Source organism: Mesoplodon bidens, assembly GCF_964165515.1.
Source record: "Mesoplodon bidens genome assembly, chromosome: 14".
NCBI lineage: Eukaryota > Metazoa > Chordata > Mammalia > Artiodactyla > Ziphiidae > Mesoplodon > Mesoplodon bidens.
In genome coordinates this window covers 22,149,668-22,167,784 of record NC_138170.1, presented here as the reverse complement: position 1 = coordinate 22,167,784, position 18,117 = coordinate 22,149,668, and the positions used below count along the sequence as shown (strand labels likewise).

The 18,117-nt window shown below is 49.3% G+C and overlaps 1 protein-coding gene across 1 annotated transcript in view; it reads right to left on the bottom strand.

The window, feature by feature from the left end:
• Window positions 1-16,651: 16,651 nt before the first annotated feature.
• The window catches only part of MRPS9 (mitochondrial ribosomal protein S9), a 52,049-nt gene continuing 50,583 nt past the window's right edge, over window positions 16,652-18,117 (bottom strand). Inside the window, exon 11 of the mRNA XM_081254246.1 lies at window positions 16,652-17,348. Within this exon, the coding sequence (XP_081110372.1) occupies window positions 17,257-17,348 (92 nt within the window). The 3' untranslated portion in view covers window positions 16,652-17,256. The remainder of the gene's footprint in view (window positions 17,349-18,117) is intronic.

Below are 18,117 nucleotides of genomic sequence, written 5' to 3'. Positions count from 1 at the left end.
ATAAATGTAAAAAATGTAAAATTATAAAACATTTAGGGAAAAAGAAGGTCTTTGGGATGTAGGGCTCAAAGAAGAGTTCTTAGACTCGACACTAAAAGCAGCGTCCATAAAAGGAAAACAACCTCCTCTAAATGAAAAACCTTTGCTTAGTGAAATATCCTTTTAAAAGGATGAAAACACAAGATACCAAGTGTGAGAAAATGTTAACAAACCACATATCTGATAAAGGGCTTGCAAGTGGAAGGTATAAAGAACTCTTAACACTCAACAGTGAAAAGCAAACAATCCAGTTAGAAAATGGGCAAAAAACATGAATGGAGACAGGACATGTCTTCACGGAAGAAGGTACACAGCTGGCAAATAAGCACATGGAAACAGGGTCACTGTCGTTTGCTATCAGAGAAACGCAAATTAAATCCACACTGAGATAACACTACATACCTGTCAGAATGGCTACAATAAAAAATGGTGAAACACCAAATGCTCTCAAGGATGCAGAGACGCTGGGCCACTTACACATGGCTGGAGGGGATGTAAAACGGTTCAGCCACCCTAGCAAACGGTTCAGTAGTTTCTTATAAAACCAGACAGGCAACGACCACGTGACCTGCAGGCTTGGACCTCTGTCTAGAGAAATGAAGACTTAGGTTCACAAGAAAACATGTACACAGACACTCGTAGCAGTTTTATTTGATCTCAAACTGGAGTAAATATATTTTAAGTTAGAGAAAACTTAGCCATATTCATCAGTGCTTGCAAAAACACTGCCTCACCCCCCGCCAGCCATTTAACGAAATAAAGTGAGCAGCTTAAAATGCCTTTTACGAAATTCTTTCCTGTTTTGTAGTTGATACAAATCAGTGGATAATCAGGAGTTCTTGTATGTTAAAAGGGGAAGTTTTCAATTTAAATTATTAATATTCCAAGGCTTTCTAACCCCTGAAATGACTTTTGAGACACAGAAGTAGAGAGAAATCCCTCCGGTTTAAATGCAGAGGCTCCGCCAGACGCGCCAAGATCCTCACGCTTCCTCCTCGACACCATCCTAATGGCTCTTGTCATACAGATGAATCATCAGAAATTACCACTCAGCTTTATTTCTTGCCTTTCTCATTAGAAAAACTCATAAACTTTACATTTTACTTATGCTAATGTTTCTAAACAAACTTTGTTATCTTATTTGCATAATATCAAAATATTGTTTGAAATCTTACATTCATTCGTCTTAGTTAATTTCAAGCTCAGAGACACATGAGCCCCAAGATGAGCTAATACCTCCCGTGACCCCACACTCCTCCGCTCCATGAAGCCTGGGCCTCTCTGCCCCACACTTGCACACCATCGTTACTGCTCATGATGCCAACGACGGTGGGAGAAGGGTCTCCAAAGGCCAGCCTGTGCATTACTTCTTCCAGAATTAGAGATATTTTCCCCTCAATTTAGTGCTGAATCGAAGACTCATATAGCTTACTATGTGCCAGGCACCTTTCTAAGCATTTACACATTAATTAATTTATTCCTTATAACCACCTTATGAAGCAAGTAGTATGGTTATCCCATTTTACAGATAAGGAACGTGAGGCCCCGGGAGGCAAATCACCTGTTCATATCACACAAGTAGGTGGCAGAGACAGGACTCAGACTAAGCAGTTCAGACCTGGACCCTTAGCTAGGCCACCTCCCAGAAAGAATGGATGGATGGGGCTTCCCTGGTGGCACAGTGGTTAAGAATCTGCCTGCCAATGCAGGGGACACGGGTTCAAGCCCTGGTCGAGGAAGATCCCACATCCCACATGCCGCGGAGCAACTAAGCCCATGTGCCACAACTACTGAGCCTGTGAGCCACAACTACTGAGCCCGTGAGCCACAACTACTGAGCTGGTGCACCTAGAGACGGTGCTCTGCAACAAGAGAAGCCACCGCAATGAGAAGCCCGCGCACCGCAACGAAGAGTAGGCCCCGCTTGCCGCAACTAGAGAAAGCCTGCACACAGCAACAAAGACCCAACACAGCCAAAAATAAATAAATAAACATATTAAAAATTTTAATAATAATAATAAAGAATGGATGGATGGAGGGAGGGAGGGATGGAGGAATGGATGGAGTGATGGATGGATGGATGGATGGATGGAAGAATGGATGGACAGATGGATATACAAATGATTGAATGAACTAATGAAAAACTTTGTCCTGTGTGGCCATAAGGTGCAAATGGGATCCGCATTGACCTGGGAGCTCCCTGGTTCTTAGGGCCTGTCTGTGGCCTCCGCATGGCAGCATCTGGCCTCAATCCCAACTTAGGACTTGCTTCTTCATGAACACCGTGATTGCCAAAGTATAATATCAGGAATGCAGAGCTGGGAGGTGGGAAACCTGCATTCTTATGTTGGCTGCAACACCAGCCTGTGTGCCCCCAGGTACATTGGGGACCTGTTTCCCCATCTGTCAATGAGGGGGTTCAACTAGAGTAATTTCTAATATTTAACAAGTCTATGTTGTGATCTGTCCAAGTGAAAGTCCACTGGCAAGGCCAGAAGCACAGGAAGTGGGCATGAATCAAGACACTGGAGCACCCGGCAGAGGCTGAGTGTGGTCCAAGCTCCTGGCCCAAGAGACGGCTGCAGTGCCATGTAGCTGCAGCTCAGGGAGAGGGAGGAGATGAGGCCAGAGAGGAAGAGCTGAGACGGAGCCTCAAGAGCTTGCGGCACAGACTGTGATGCTGCAACTCTGCAGTCAACGGGGAGAAACTGAGGGCTTTTACTGATTTATTTTGATTGTGATACATACTACATACAATTCTATCCTGCTCATTTTTACATGCACAGCTCAGTGGCATTGAGGACATTCACGTTGCTGTGCAACCATCCCCACCATCCATCTCCAGAACTTTCTCATCTTCCCAACCTGAAACTCCGTCCATTAAACACTCATTCCCCCTCCCCCGGTCCCTGGCCTCCCACACCTACTTTGGTCTCTATGGATTTGATGACTCCAGGGCCTCAGAGCATTTGTCTCTTTGTGACAGGCTTATTTCACTGAGCATAACATCTGTCAGGTGCACAAATGCTGAGTCACGTGTCAGAATTTCCTTGCTTTTAGAGGCTGAATAGTACTCCGTTGCATGTACGGATGACAGTTTGCCTATCCATTCATCTGTCGATGGACACTTGGGTCGTGACCACCTTCTGGCTACTGGGAATAGTGCTGCTATGAATATGGGTGTACTCAACCTGTCTGAACGGAAGGGTTCTGAGTAGGATACTGGTTGGACCAGAGTTTTCCTTTGGAAGGATCTCCCTGGTGGTGCAGAGACGACGATGATGATGACAGCAGTGACATAATGGGTGCTTTCTATGCGCCAGGTACCGTCCCAAGTACTGGACGTGTACTCACTCACGTACCCCCCATTCCATCCTCACACCTGCTCCTGCGAGGAAGGTGTTCTGTCTCCACCGTACATGTGGGCAAATGGAGAGAAGTTGAAAACTCTGCCCAAAGTTATGCAGACAGCAAGAGACAAGAGTCCGTAACCGCACCCGGGAAGCCTGCCTGCTCACACGGACCCCAGCGCCACTCAGGACGTGCGGGGAGCGGGGCCGCTGAAGGATGGTGGCCCTTTGCGGGGCATTTGGAATTTATCCAGGCAGGGGCTGACAAGGGCTGTGGACTCAGGCAGCAGAGAAGGACGGTCGTGAGGGGAGAGGTTTGAGAGTCTCGGGGTGCGACGGACAAGCTCCCCGTGCGTGAGGGACCATGGATGTGAGGAAGGGGAAGGGGGCTGAAGTGGTGGACAGCCTTTGAACTTGACTGCATACTGGAGAGAGGTGTCGTCACTAAGAGAACACGGGTAAACCTGAAGGGGGGGTAGGGCGGGGGCAATGGGCAATGATTCTATTCGGCACCTGCTGAATCTGAGATGTTATGGGCATTCAGACAGAGGCAGTTATATTAGAGGCACACTCAAAGGACAGACCTCGCTGGGGGCACAGACCGGGCACCTGTTAGGGTGGGAGGGTTAGAATCTTAGAAGCAGACGGGCTTGTTCATGGGTTGTGTGTCTAGAATAAAAGGGAGAGACTGAAACCCAGGGACTGGGGAGCCTCAAAGCTGGGTAGAGGGCACACTTGGGTTTGTAAATTTTAGAACGGACACGACAGCATGGAGTGAGGGGGTGAGGCCCCACTGCGTTGCCCCGTGAGCCATCTGTTCTACTCGGGGGACGCCAAAGGTCAGGAGCTGGGTCAACAGAGAGGAGGGAGAGGACACGTACAGAAAAGCGACAGAGGGTAGGAGGAGGTGGGATACAAGGCGGTGAGAAAGCTTCCAGAGGGACAGGGTCCAGTGCCTCGCAGAGACCGAATGAAAGGGGCCTGAAAGATGGCCCTGACCTCTGCAGTTAACACTACTGGTGACCTTGGCGAGAGCTGATCGGTCAAGGTGGTGGATCCGCCCTGGGCTGGGCCTGGCGGAGTGGAGTGGATGTGGGGTACGGAAAGGTGTGGACAGGCGCCGGGGTGAGGGGGAGAGGGCAGGGGCTGGTGAGGGGCCCTGGGGACGGCAGGCACATCCCCACCGAGGAAAGGAACTGTGCAGACATCCCAGGCCTGGGAAGCCGGAGGACAGGGTGACCAGACAAGACTCACCCCCAGCAGAAGGGGACACCTGAGAACAGACAGGGGCAGTAGGAACGGCTGGGCATCCACCGGGCAGAGACCCTGGAAAAGCTGGAGCTCTTGAAAAGGGAAATGCTCGGTGGGTGCTGATCTTGGCTGTGGGGCTGGCACACGCACCCCGGAAATGGCAGAGGCTCTACGGAGTCACTGGCTACCGGTATAAAGTCAATTTGTGCCACTGACTTGATAAAGTTAGTTCTGGGAATTGACCCTAAGGACAAATGAAAGAAAAAGCAAATATGCTGGTGGTACATTATTTACGGTATTATTTTTTAAAAGCACACATGGCTAACGGTATGGAAACTAGTTAAGTAAATTGGGAAACATATGCTTGATGGATGGAATATTCTGAGGTCATTAAAATGATGATTATGAAGCTCAAAGTGGTTATATGATAGTAAATGGAAATCAGTTTTAAAATGTTATGTATGTTCTAATTACCATGATGTAAAATATGCTTTCACGTGAAAATATACATGCTAGAATTCCTAAAAACGCTACTAGCTGTTGGTTGTGGATAATGGTAAGATTACGGGTGGGTTGTTTTCTTTCTGCATTTGGTAAACTCACTTTGACTCTGAATGCTACAGCGCTAGTTAGAACAACAGAAAAGCAGCCTTGAATTTTCTTAGTTATCAGCCTATTGAAAAGAGAACACAGCTGAATATTTCCCCTCCATCCTCTAATGGTACGGAGGTCTACAAAGATGGAGTTGGGACGTCCCTGGTGGCGCAGTGCAACTAAGCCCGTGAGCCACAACTACTGAGCCCGTGCTCTAGAGACCGCGAGACACAATTACTGAGCCCGCGTGCCACAACTACTGAAGCCCGTGAGCCTAGAGCCCATGCTCCACAACAAGATAAGCCACCGCAATCAGAAGCCCGTGCACTGCAACTAGAGAGAGCCCGGCCACAGCAATGAAGACCCAACGCAGCCGAAAATAAATAAATAAAATAAATAAATTTATATTAAAAAAAAAAGATGGAGTTTATGTGATACAGCGATTCCACTGGAACCCTTGCACTCCACGGCATGGAGGCTGAGTGTTTACGACCAGGGTGGTCCCCCTGCCCCCGCGGCAGCCTGGGTCACCCCGCCGGCCACAGTGCACCTGGATGCTGTTGACAGAAACGTGCTGGCTAAACTCAGCCTGCATGTCCTGCCAGGGTGGGGAAGGCAGGGCTAAGGGGAGAGAGGGCCGTCCTGGCCAAGGCCGTAGCCAGCACGTGGCCCGCGCAGTGCCTGCGCCACCGGGCAGGTCCCTGGGGGCCACCCACATGCTCTCATCCGCTCTCACCCCCATCACCTCAGTCTCAGGATGGAACGCCCCATCCCAAACGCGTTGGTTTTGCTTCTTAGTCTCTTAATAGTGGTCTTCCACTATTCTGAGTTAAATTCTCTCCACTTTTTTCCTTTTTTTGTAAACTAGCATTTAGAGAGTTTATTAATACTCAAAACACTGATGTAAATGTATGTTTTGAAATAGCAACTCGCAGTCAAAGGGGAGCCAGTCTATCCCAGGGGCAGTGGCTGGAGGAGGAAGCAGGGGTGTCCGGCCTCCTGTCTGCAGGAATCTTCCTTCCCTTCCTGCAAGACACTGCTGCCAAGTCCTATGACTCGGCTTCTGGTCTTTTCCAGCAATCCACCTTTCATAAGAGGACTGAAGTTATCCTCATCACAAGAAAAATAATTTTTCTGGTAACTATGTACGGTGACAGGTGTGAACCAGACTTCTTATGGTGACCATTCTGCAATACACAGGCAGACCTCGGAGATACTGTGGGCTCGGTTCCAGACCACCGCAGTGCAGCGAATATTGCAATAAAGCGAGTCACTCAAAATTTTTGGTTTTCCAGTGCATATAAAAGTTATGTTTATGCTATACTTTACTAAGTGTAGCATTATGTCTAAAAAATGCACATACCTTAATTAGAAAATACTTTATTGCTAAAAATTGCTAACCATCACCTGAGCCTTCAGCGAGCCCGATCGTTTTGCTGCTGGAGGGTGTGGTCTCGGTGCTGATGGCTGCTTACTGGTCAGGGGGGTGGCAGCAATAAGTCTGCCACATCGACTGATGACTCTTCCTTTCATGAACGATTTCTCTGCAGCCTTCAATGCTGTTTGATAGCATCTTCCCCCCAGTAGAACTTCTTTCAAAATTGGAGTCAATCCTCTCAAACCCTGCTGCTGCGTCATCAACTAAGTTTATGGAATATTCTAAATCCTTTGTTGTCACTTGAACAATCTTCACAGCATCTTCATCAGGAGTAGATTCCAACTCAGGAAACCACTTTCTCTGTTCATCCGTAAGCAGCAACTCCTCATCCGTTATTCTCATGAGATGGCAGCAATTCAGTCACATCTGCAGGCCCCACTTGTAATTCTAGTTCTCTTACTGTTTCCACCACATCTGCAGTTACTTTCTTCACTGAGGTCTCGAACTCCTCAAAGTCGTCCATGAGGGCTGGAATCAACTTCTTCCAAACTCCTGTTAATGTTGATATTTTCACCTCTTCCCATGAATCAGGAATGTTCTTAATGGCATCTGGAATGATGAATCCTTTCCAGAAGGCTTTCAGTTGACTTTGCCAGATCCATCAGAGGAATCCCTGTCTGTGGCATCTATAGGCTTATAAATGTGTTTCTTAAATGATAAGACTCGAAAGTTAAAATTACTCCCTGAGTAATTTCATGGGCTGCAGAATGGATGCTGTGTTAGCAGCCTGAAGACAACATTAATCTCATTGTCCATCTCCATCAGAGCTCTGGGGTGACCAGGTACATTGTCAACGAGCAGTAATATTTTGAAAGGAACCTTTTTTTTCTGAGCAGTTCTCAACAGCGGGCTTAAAATATCCAGTAAAGCATGTTGTAAACAGATGTGTTGTCATACAGACTTTCTTGTTCCACTTATAGAGCACAGGCAGAGTAGATTTAGCATAATTCTTAAAGGCCCTAGGATTTTCAGAATGGTAAGTGAGCACTGGCTTCAACTTAAGGTCACCAGCTGCATTAGCCCCTAACAAGACAGTCAGCCTGTCCTTTGAAGCTTTGAATTCAGGAACTGAGTTCTCTTCTTTAGCTATGAAAGTCCTAGATGGCATCTTTTTCCAACAGAAGGCTGTTTCATCTACACTTAAAATCTGTTATTTACTGTAGCCACCTTTATTAGTTACTTAGCTAGATCTTCTGGATAACTTGCTGCAGCTTCTACATCAGCACTTGCTGCTTCACCTTGCCCTTTTTATTTTTTATTATTTTTTAAGATCTTTTGGCCTCGCTGCGTGGCATGTGGGATCTTATTTCCCCGATCAGGAATCAAACCATGCCCCCTGAACTGGAAGTGTGGAGTCGTAACCACTGGACTGCCAGGGAAGTCCCCACCTTGTACTTTTATGTTATGGAGGAGGCTTCTTTCCTTAAACCTCATGAACTAATACCTGCTCGCTTCAAACTTCTCTTCTGCAGCTTCTTCACCTGTCCCAGCCTTCATAGAATTAAAGAGAGTTAGGGCCTTGCTCTGGAGTAGGCTTTGGCTTAAGGGACTGTTGTGACTGTTAAAATTTTCTAGCCAGACACTACAACTTTCTCCATATCAGCAACAGGGCTGCTTGCTTTCTTATGTCTGTGTGTGTTTACTGGGGCAGCACTTTTAATTTCCTTCAAGGACTTTTCCTCTGCATACACAACTTGGCTAACCGTCTGGCACAAGAACCCTAGCTTTCAGCCTGCCTTGGCTTCCGACATGCCTTCTTCATTAAGTTTCATCATTTCAAGTTTTTGATTTAAAGTGAGAGATGCGTGAACCTCCTCTCACCTGAACACTAGAAGCCACTGTAGGGTATTAATTGGCCGAATTTCAATACTGTTGTGTGTCAGGGAGTAGGGAGGCCCGAGCAGAGGGAGAGAGACGGGGAACAGCTGGTCGGTGGACAGTCAGAACACACACACATTTATCGATTAAGCTCACCATCTTATATGGGTGTCTCGTGGGCCTCCCAAACAATTACAATTTAGTAACGTCAAAGATCACTCACTGATCACCCTAACGAATATAGTAATAATGAAAAAGTTTGAAATATTGCAACAATTACTAAAATGTGACAGAAATACACAGAGAGCAAATGCTATGGGAAAATGGCACCAACAGCCTTGCTCGATGCAGGGTTGCCACAAACCTTCAATTTGTATACATTTATAAAAAATGCAATATCTGTGAAGCACAATAAAAGGAGGTATGCCTGTGTACAAATATCAAATCATTATGTTGTGCACCTGAAACTCATATAATAAAAGGGAATCAATTTAATAAGTGAGATCACTATAAATTCAAATGTAAGCATGTGAAAAATACATCAGAATTTAGAGATTCATCTGCAATTGATAGATTCAAAAATATAATTAATATGCCTGATGTTTCCAAGGGGCATTACAACGTACAGGAATCACCTGGATGAAATTAGGGAAGAGGGCGGGAATCTCATCCCCTTCGCCTTTTCTGCATTGAGTAGCCTATTCGGTTGTAAACTACGCCACCTTGTGGTTAAACCAGGGTACTAAGCGCTAGAAATCTGGACACTTCAAGGCGAAATTCACTATTTTCTGTTATAAAAGTTATGAATGAGCTTTAAAAAGTTCAAACCACACATGAAAGAAGAAAGTAAAAAATAATCAATAATTTCACTGCATAAAGATATCTAGACACAAACAGATTTTATAAGTCAAATACGGGCGTAAAGATATCTAGACACAAATACATTTTATAAGTCAAATACAATACATGAATATTCTTTGATAGAAGAGAAATAGTTACCTCTTGCTTTTTTCACTGCAAATGAATCAACGTCTCAACACAATTCAGGAATGAGAGCTAGTCCGTATCTGATCACGTTAGCAGGCTGGAATAAAAACTCGGAATCCTTTCACCCAGCAATTAGGGTAACCTCTGTGGACCTCTGTTAGGGGGAGGGGTGTCAGAGGTTGCACACCAATGGGACCCTGACCCCTGGGGCCCGTGGTCTCTCACTGTCCAGCACGCATGCGCGGCCTCCCTGTGGAAGCCTCTGGCTGGTGACAGCTGCACGGAAAGAGCCCTAAGCTCCCCTCTGCTCGAGCCGCGTGATGATGCCGCCCATTCCGGAGGACACTTCACACCTGGAGCAGGGCTTCCCTGTGTGTGGTCCCCGGACCGGCTGCAGCCGCATCGCCTGGAACTAGCTGGAAATGCAAACTCAGCTAGAAATGCCTGCTCTAGGCCTCCTGCAGAAACTCGGGGGGCGGGGGCGGGCCCGGATCGTGTCTTAAGTCCTCCAGACGACTCTGATGCCCGTCTGAGAACCATGGTCTAGAACACTGATGAAACCTCCCATTCTTTCTTATTCACTTGTCTCTCACCTCATTATTAACCTTCGAAATGTTCCCTCCACACGGGATTGGGCTACTACAGTTCAACTGATCGCCACAGGGGTTTCACTATTCACTGACCTGGTAGTTACGGGTCACCTTGACAAAGTAACAGGATGGGATGACATACAGTTTACATACATCACGAGTGACTTGATCTTGGACTTAAGCTTTCAAAACCCAGGGTCTGAGCCCTCTCCAGCTCTGCTGCTTGCACTCTGGTCCCAGCCATCAGCTACGGTCACCTGACTCGGTGCACCACCTCCTGCCTGAATCCCCTGCTTCACCCGAGGCCCCGAGTGCCCCCTGAACATGAGGATGGTCGGATGCACACACAGGGCGCGCCAGCCTCCGCTCAGAACGTGCGGTGATTCCTGTCTGCCGCCAGGGAAACCATGGCCTTCAAGCCCTCCCGGTCACCCCGCCCGGCTCTGCCCTGTCCTCTCACTACCCTCCTCCCTCTGCTCCGGCCACACCTGCCAGCTCCCGGGGTTTGGCTTTAGGCCAGCCCCTCTACCGGGGCCCTCTGGTGCCAAGTGTAAGATGCTTGCTCCTTGCTGCCTTCACGGCTCCCTGCAACAGCTGCCCCCCGCCCGCTGTGCCAGTCCCAACCCCCCTTCCCTGCTCCAGGGCACCCTCCACCACGCGCAAGGCCAGCCACGTAACACTTTATCGTCCCCCCAGCCGGCACGCAAGCTTTTGTTCCTGCTCCCTAAACCTCTTCAGCACTCACCGTGGGGCTGCGTATATCAGCATCTGTTGGGAAAATGGAAGAGCGCAGGGGTCTGCGAGGGACCCCGCGCCTTCGCTCTGGAAGGCGTCAGCCCGCTTTGCACCTGGAAGCTAGGCTGGAAGTGCTACCAAGGCCCCAGGCAGGGCACATCCTGAAACCCAGCCGGCTCCAGGCAGCCACGCCCAGTCCAGCCGTCCAGGAGAGAGGCGCATAGAGTAACGTGTGTGGGAAAAGAAACTTTTCATTTTTTGGTTTAAAATTCGCACATCCCAGAACACGTTTCCCAAAATAAGCAAGTCTTCGCTGGCAGAGCCATTAGACGGTGTAAAATTGCCCGCACAGGTCTTCCCTCCAGCACTGGCTACAGAAACGTCCTAAGAGAAGGCTGTCCCCTGAGCTCCATCGGGGATTCAGTGCACAGATCTCTTCCAGAAGCCCTGCCTCCTGTGACTCGCTCGGGGACCTGTGAGTTCCTGCGCCAGCCTCATCTCCGACAATAACCTATGCTCACACCTGTTCTTTCTTTCTTTCTTTCGGCCGTGCCATGCGGCACGTGGGATCTTAGTTCCCCAACCAACCAGGGATCCATGCCCCCTGCATTGCGAGTACAGTCCTAACCACTGGACCGCCAGGGAAGTCCCCTATATTAGTTTTCTATGGCTGCTGTAACCAACCACAAGCATAATGGCTGAAAAACAGCACGAATTTACTGCCTTACGGTTCCGTGGGTTAGAGGTCCAACCCCGAGGGTTTACCTCACTGGGTTAAAACCAGGGTACGGGCAGGCAGCGCTCCTTTCTGGCGGCCCACAGCACCTTAACATTAAGGCTAGGGTTCACTCGCCTGATTAGATTAAAAGTATAGACTATTCAATGTTTAAATTTTTTAATTTCTCTAATTTAAAGGAAATAGATTTCCTAAGCCACAAGCAAGTTGTTACTCTATTGAGCTCTGAAGTAAATCATTGAATATTCTGAAAGACTTGGTACTACGATGAAATGAGTAGTAACAGCCACACACTAGATGTCTTAGAAATACCCATCCATACCCTCCGAGCTACTCCTGTGTCATGCACTCTGCCCAGCAGGACATCTCACTTCTCATCCGCGTGACCCACGAGTGGGTTCCACTCTATGGGGACAGCTAAGTTTGTAACTTAAAGATCCGCTTTGGAGTTTGGGTGGCTTATTGCAGGTCTCCAAATTCTCCCCACAAACCCTTTGAGATAAAAAAGATCCTTTGAGATCCAAAAAGATCTCTCCCAACATGACGGGGAGTCTCTGAGGCAGTATGTGGACATGAGGGCAAGATGACTGTGGTGAGCTGGCCCCTTGCCCTATGGACCCCGCAGATCCCAGTGCAGGGGGTGGACAGGGAGGGAGGAGGGGGAGGGCAGGAGGGTGGTCGGCAGGGGAGACCTCAGAGGGCGATGCCGCACAGGCAGTCAGAAACGCCCATCCCATCCCACACGATGATACTGGAGCTTATGTTTAGGAAGCCTATATATAAAGACCAAAACAAGCCCACTATGCTCTTTAAGCAAGTAATTTAAAGGTAGGAACAGAAACACAGAAACTGAAATTAAGATGACCATAAAATTTTGAATTCATCCCATCACTGTCAGGAACTGAATGGGCATTCTCAACGAGGCGCTGTGGAGACCCTCAGGCCAGGAACGGACTTCCGGGGTTCCGTGAACCCCTCAGTGTTACAGGATGGTACTCTTGTAAACGCTGCCTTCCAGGCTGAGGAGCCTTTGTTTTCATCTAATTCCATTGCTCCAACATGGATTAGAATTTTTATATAGTTTAAATTCACGTCATCTTGAAAGAGAACCAGTGCTGATGATGTACGGGAGGCCCTCTAGCTTGAACAGTATTCGTGTGCAGAGATGTGTCTACAGAAAGCCTCCAGCACCCGGGTGTCAGGCTGCAGCTGGCTGACGCTCCTGTCACCACCTGTGGGCAGCCGGCTGCGGAGAAGCCAGATCCAGGAGGGCCCTCGGAAGAGGGAACGTCAACAGGAATTCCAGCCAGGCCGGCTGAGGCCAGCCTGTCTTAGGGATGCAGGGATGCCCACGGCGCCGCTCAGACAGTAACGCAGCTGGCACTGCCTTCCCGTCACTTCTTCCCTCAGTAAGACAAGGCCCCGGGGGATGTGCAGGGGGGCGGCTACCAAGAGTAACTGGGGCGCAATCTCTGAATGCTGCCCGCTGGGCAGGGCCCACGTCCTCCTCGAGGCAGTTTTGACGTTTTTGGTCGACGCTGGCAACGGAAAGTCACCAGGACCTGCTGCACCGGAAACTGCCAGGTGTCTCACCCCAGTTCTGAGTGGTTCGCGGAGCCCTGGAAAGCAGGGATCCTGCCCCCATCTTTCAGACCAGAGGGCTGAGGCTCGGTGTGGGCGGAGGGCGGTGGTCTCCGGAGCACGTGTCACTCCAGGCCTCGCAGAAGCACCCGTTCTCAGCTCCGTGTCATTACTGCTCAGTCAACACTTCTCAGCAGGACCTAATTGCCCTTCTAATTGTTTTCTCTGTTGTTTTTCTAATTAGAGACGCAAATTCTAAGCTTTGAGGACAAAAACTCTGTTGACTACTTTTTGTAACCTCCTTCCTGGGGGATCCAGAGGAGCCACCAGTAAAGACGCCATGGACTGATGGAAGAATCTGATGGAAGAATCCAGACGTGCAAGGCAGATGGGCAGGCAGACCCCACCTCCCGAGCTATCAGAACTTTTGACCGAGGGGTCGGTAGTGGCGTCCTTCCCCCAGGGGGAGTGTTGACTCCCAAGCCTGGCGTGAGGGGGCGCTGGGCGCAGACAGCAGAATCCCCCCGCTGCCTCTGTTGCGGGGGGGGGGCGGGGCGGGGGTGGAACGCGCACAGACCCGCACCGCCCGCGAGCTCGGGCTGGGGAGGAACAGACAGCAGGGGAGGAAAGGGTGCTGGGGACAGCGGCCGGGCACCAGGCAGCGGAGGGGCGGCGTGGCTGGGGGGGTCTGCAGGCAGGCCTGAGCCTGGGGAGGCGGGTGGAGGCCAGCGTTCCTTAGCGGTGAGGGGCCCTGACAGCTGCGGCGGCGACCACTCTGCACAGCCCTGCAGCGACCCAGGCCCGACCATGGGGGCATAAGTCCCACCTTCAGGGACGGGACCTGCTGTCTGCTAGGACTGCCCCTGCGCCCGCTCCACCACTGCTGCCGTGGGAGCTGCCCTTGGTCCGAAGTGGCCCCAGCTCCCTAGTCTGTCGGAAGAACCCCGAGAAGTGAGAGGCCAAGTTGGGAGCCGAGCGCCCGGGAGACCTGGGACACGGCCCCCGTCCTGCAGGATGTCCGCCCAGCCCCTCCCTCAAAGTAGGTCAGAAACCCTGAGCGCCTCCCAATAAGTCCCTGTTTTCAGTGCAAAGACAGCCCAAGTCTGGGGCTCTCGCCACCTGCCACCGACAGGTCCTCATACAGCCGAACACAACCACCTACCGACGTGCGGTGTCCGGCTCCCTTTCCTTTATCTGCGAATCGCCGTGAAACACGCCTCTCCTCTACCACCCTCCCCTTACTTCAAGGCAATACTCTGAAATGACAGAAGAAAAATTCAGTGTAATAGTGGGGGACCCCGAGCGGGAACAGGGACGACGGTGTCCTCTGCGGAGGAGTTTACAGGGTTCAAAACGCCATCAGGAGAGTTTGTGTGAATCTTGCATTCTCGACTTGGAGAGAAGAACCTCACACTGTGAGGCTGGCTCCCCCGCGGAGGTTTCAATCTTTTTTAGGAGAAGTACAATCAAGTCTTGGGAAAATGAAAAAGGAATAAATTTGGAGTTCTCGTGAACAGTTTTCATAGAAGATCCAAAAGTGGTCCTAACTTTTGTTAAAGCTAAAGTAGCAGTGATTTCATGAAAAGTAACAGGAATTTACCACTTTATTAAAGGGGTCTCCTCCCATCCTTTAAAGAAAAGTTCCTAGAAGGAACCTGTCTGGTTTGTATTTATAACTTGTTAAATAAATGCCTGATGAATAAAAACGGAGTAAGAAAAAGCACTAACACAGCAAGACTAGGACCCCGTATTCTGCTACTGCAGGAACAGTGCCTGAAAGGCTGAGGCCCTGTGTAAAACCCAGGTTTTATCAGGATCAGGTATGAGGAGGCCAACAGGCCAGCAAGTGACTGCCTGAAAGGCACGTGGCAGGCATGTGGCTTACTGTCGCCAGGACCCGCTAACCCTGGGAGGGGCCCTCCCTCCAGGCAGCAAGGCCCCAAGACGTCTGGCAACACATGGTTAAAGCAGGCCTTCACTCCAAAAATCATGGCCTTTAAGTACCTTCTGATTCTAATGAAATACCTAATTCTACCTTATGGTTCCTTTTTTGAAATATATATTATAAATGTTATTATTTAGTTTAGAAAGCTAATGGCCTGTGCTGAAGGAAGGAATACACTGATATGACTTGAATTGGTTTTTTCCCACATTTTGCACCTCTGTAGTAATTTATATTTTCCGAGAAATGACAGAAAAAAATTCTGACAATATTTTGCTCAGTATTGAAGCTCAGTAGTTTTTATAGCTTAGTGCTCAAAGATTACTTTCAATTTTCAGTAATGAGTTTATGGTGTCTTAACCAAAGGCTTACAATAAGAAGAAAATCTTCTGTAGCCCACAAAGTTGGTCACCAAGGAAGGTGGCAGTATTTCTGTGAGATGATGATGATTTTTATGGCTCCTTGACTGTTAATTTGGGGGAATGGGTCACAGGCTTCCTGGTAGAGGCGTTTGACATCAACGGCCGTGCAAACACAAGGTGCTGGCCCTCCCTGATAAACACTGAGAGCTCCTCGCCGGCTGCCACCTCCCGTGGTGTGTGAGGGCTGAGCATCTGTGTCTGTGGGGCTGCTGAATCGAGTGTAGCCTGGACGTCTTAACAGATACATGGAAACACTCGGTCTACAGCACTCAGCTGCCCCACGGACAGCATCGTGTTTGTTTCTTCTGAGGAGTCAAGGCAGTGAACTGTCATTCACTTTCAAGGAAACTGCCTGCTTACACCATGACCCCCACTCCTTCCCTCGTCCAACTGAGATCCTGTGCGCTTGGGTTTAACCAAATGACAGCGGTTAGGGAGGGGCTTCTTAAGGAAAATCACAACCAACACTGACAGAGGACCTGCTCTGGGCTCCACAGCTCCTGTGGATTTTACTGAACCCTCTAACCCTGGGACAGGGGCTGCTGTGCTCCCCTCCTCACGAGCGACCCCCCAGCTGTAAGGAGGTCAGCTGTCCGAGGTCACACATAAGCCCCGGAGACTGTTCTCGAGCTCCTACATCCCGAATGGTCTTCCATTCACTTTTATCATAAAATGGTTCATAATAAACATCACACATATCACATCTGAAAGGTATAGTAAAGCGGACACTCATGTAACCCTCCTCCCAGCCGATAAAGATTCTGACCAGTACCCTTGACCCCTGCTCCCATCAGGTCAGGCCCGAGATCTCACCGTGGTGTCTGCTTCGCCTGCTGGATCTAGGGCCGCACACAAGGGGTGGACTTACTGCCCTTAAAACACCCCCCAAACCCTCCTCAAGCCCGTGGTTCTCAGCATCATAGGGAGGGGCCCCTCTGGGCGTCTTGGGAGAGCAATGGGACTACGCAGCCCAGAAAAAGTGACGCGTGTATAGAACTCTGGAAGTACTTCAAGGTTTCACAGACACGCTAAGGCCAGATCCTCAGAACTAGTTCATACTGTAACTGCAAGTCTGTACCCAGCTTGGAAGGTACTATGCTAAGTCAAATAAGCCAGAAAGAGAAAGGCAAACTCGGGTGCGGTATCACTTATACGTAGAATCTTTAAAAAAAAAAAAGGAGTCACACTCAGAAACAGAGAGTGGAATGGTGGTTGCCAGGGGTTGGGGGGGTGGGGGGACTGGCCTGTTGTCTTCCGCAGAGACTCGGCTGGGCTCCTGACAAAGACGCCCCGTGGGCTTCACTCTTCTCAACAAGCACCCTCATCCCTCAGTTTTGAAAGATATGTTGTAACAACTGCTCTCTGGGAAAACGACAGAGTTAGGGGGAGTGAGTCCAAGTCTGTCCTGTCATTAAGTTAGCAGTGCGGCTCTGCTGGATCAGATCTGTGGGGCTGGGCCTTTCCGTCCGCAAAAGGCGGTCGGTCTCTCGATTGGATTTTGCTGAATGCTCCTTTCGGGTCGAACATGCCAAGATTCTGAGTTATGCTTCTAAAGCTCTCTTCTGAAAAAGTTTTAAAAGTAAAGCAGCAGAACAAAGCTAAACAGTTTTAAATAATGATTTTTAGAAGGTAACCTTTACGACACTGCATTGTAGAATAAGTCAGCTCACAGCTCCAACGTCCGATGGTGCCGCTTCACCCTGGCCAGCACCTGTGTCCTGTGCGTGCGCCGCGTGCCAGGTGCACAGCGCCCCTCCTTTCCCGCCCAGACACTCAGCGCTTCTTCCAGGTGAACTTCCTGCGGGCTCCCTCCTGGCCCGGCTTCTTCCGCTCTCTGACACGGGGATCAGCAGTAAGCAGTCCCGCTGCGGCAGAAAAAGAGACGCCTTTATGAACCATGGAAAGCGCGGGAAAGCAGGAGAACCGCATGAAGTGGCAGCTCGGCCCACAAGCAACTCCCAGCCTCATATACAACTCATGACCGCAGTCCGCTTTCACTCTCCGAAGCTATTTTCCCCATTTCTGAGACAAACACCAGGTACATGACTTGAGTCTGCTTTTCTGCTCCCATGAGAGACATGACTCCCTTCTGGTTTTTAAACTTGTTCAACTTAAGACAAAGCTGCTCTGGTGTGCCAGTCACTACTCACTGCCAGGGAACTTGCCCGGCACACTTACTATTACAGATGTGAAAGTTTCAAGAGGGAGAAAAGAAGAACCTCCTGGGTGGCGAAGGGTATGGGAGTATACAGACACCATACAGTAACAGTGCCGTGAAAACACCGACACGTAATACATGACTTCTAAAACATATCTGAGAAAAGAAACTCATTCTTCTAATCTGTGTGATAATAGTATTTCTTGGTACTTTGTTTCGGAATCTAAAAAAAGGTTTTAGAGTTGTGTTCTCAGCACAAGGCGTTGGTTCCAGAAGAGTACAGTCAGTTTAGACTGGAAGCTCCCGGTCTCCCACCATGAGGAGTAATGACAACTTCTGAGCAATAAACGAGCCACTCTCAGCATACGACTCCGATGGGTGTGCCCAGTGCTGGTCCAGACGCGGGACGTTGGTAACTAGCACAGAACACCAGCGACGAGAAAACTCTTTAGCTGTGTTTATAAATATGTAAACAG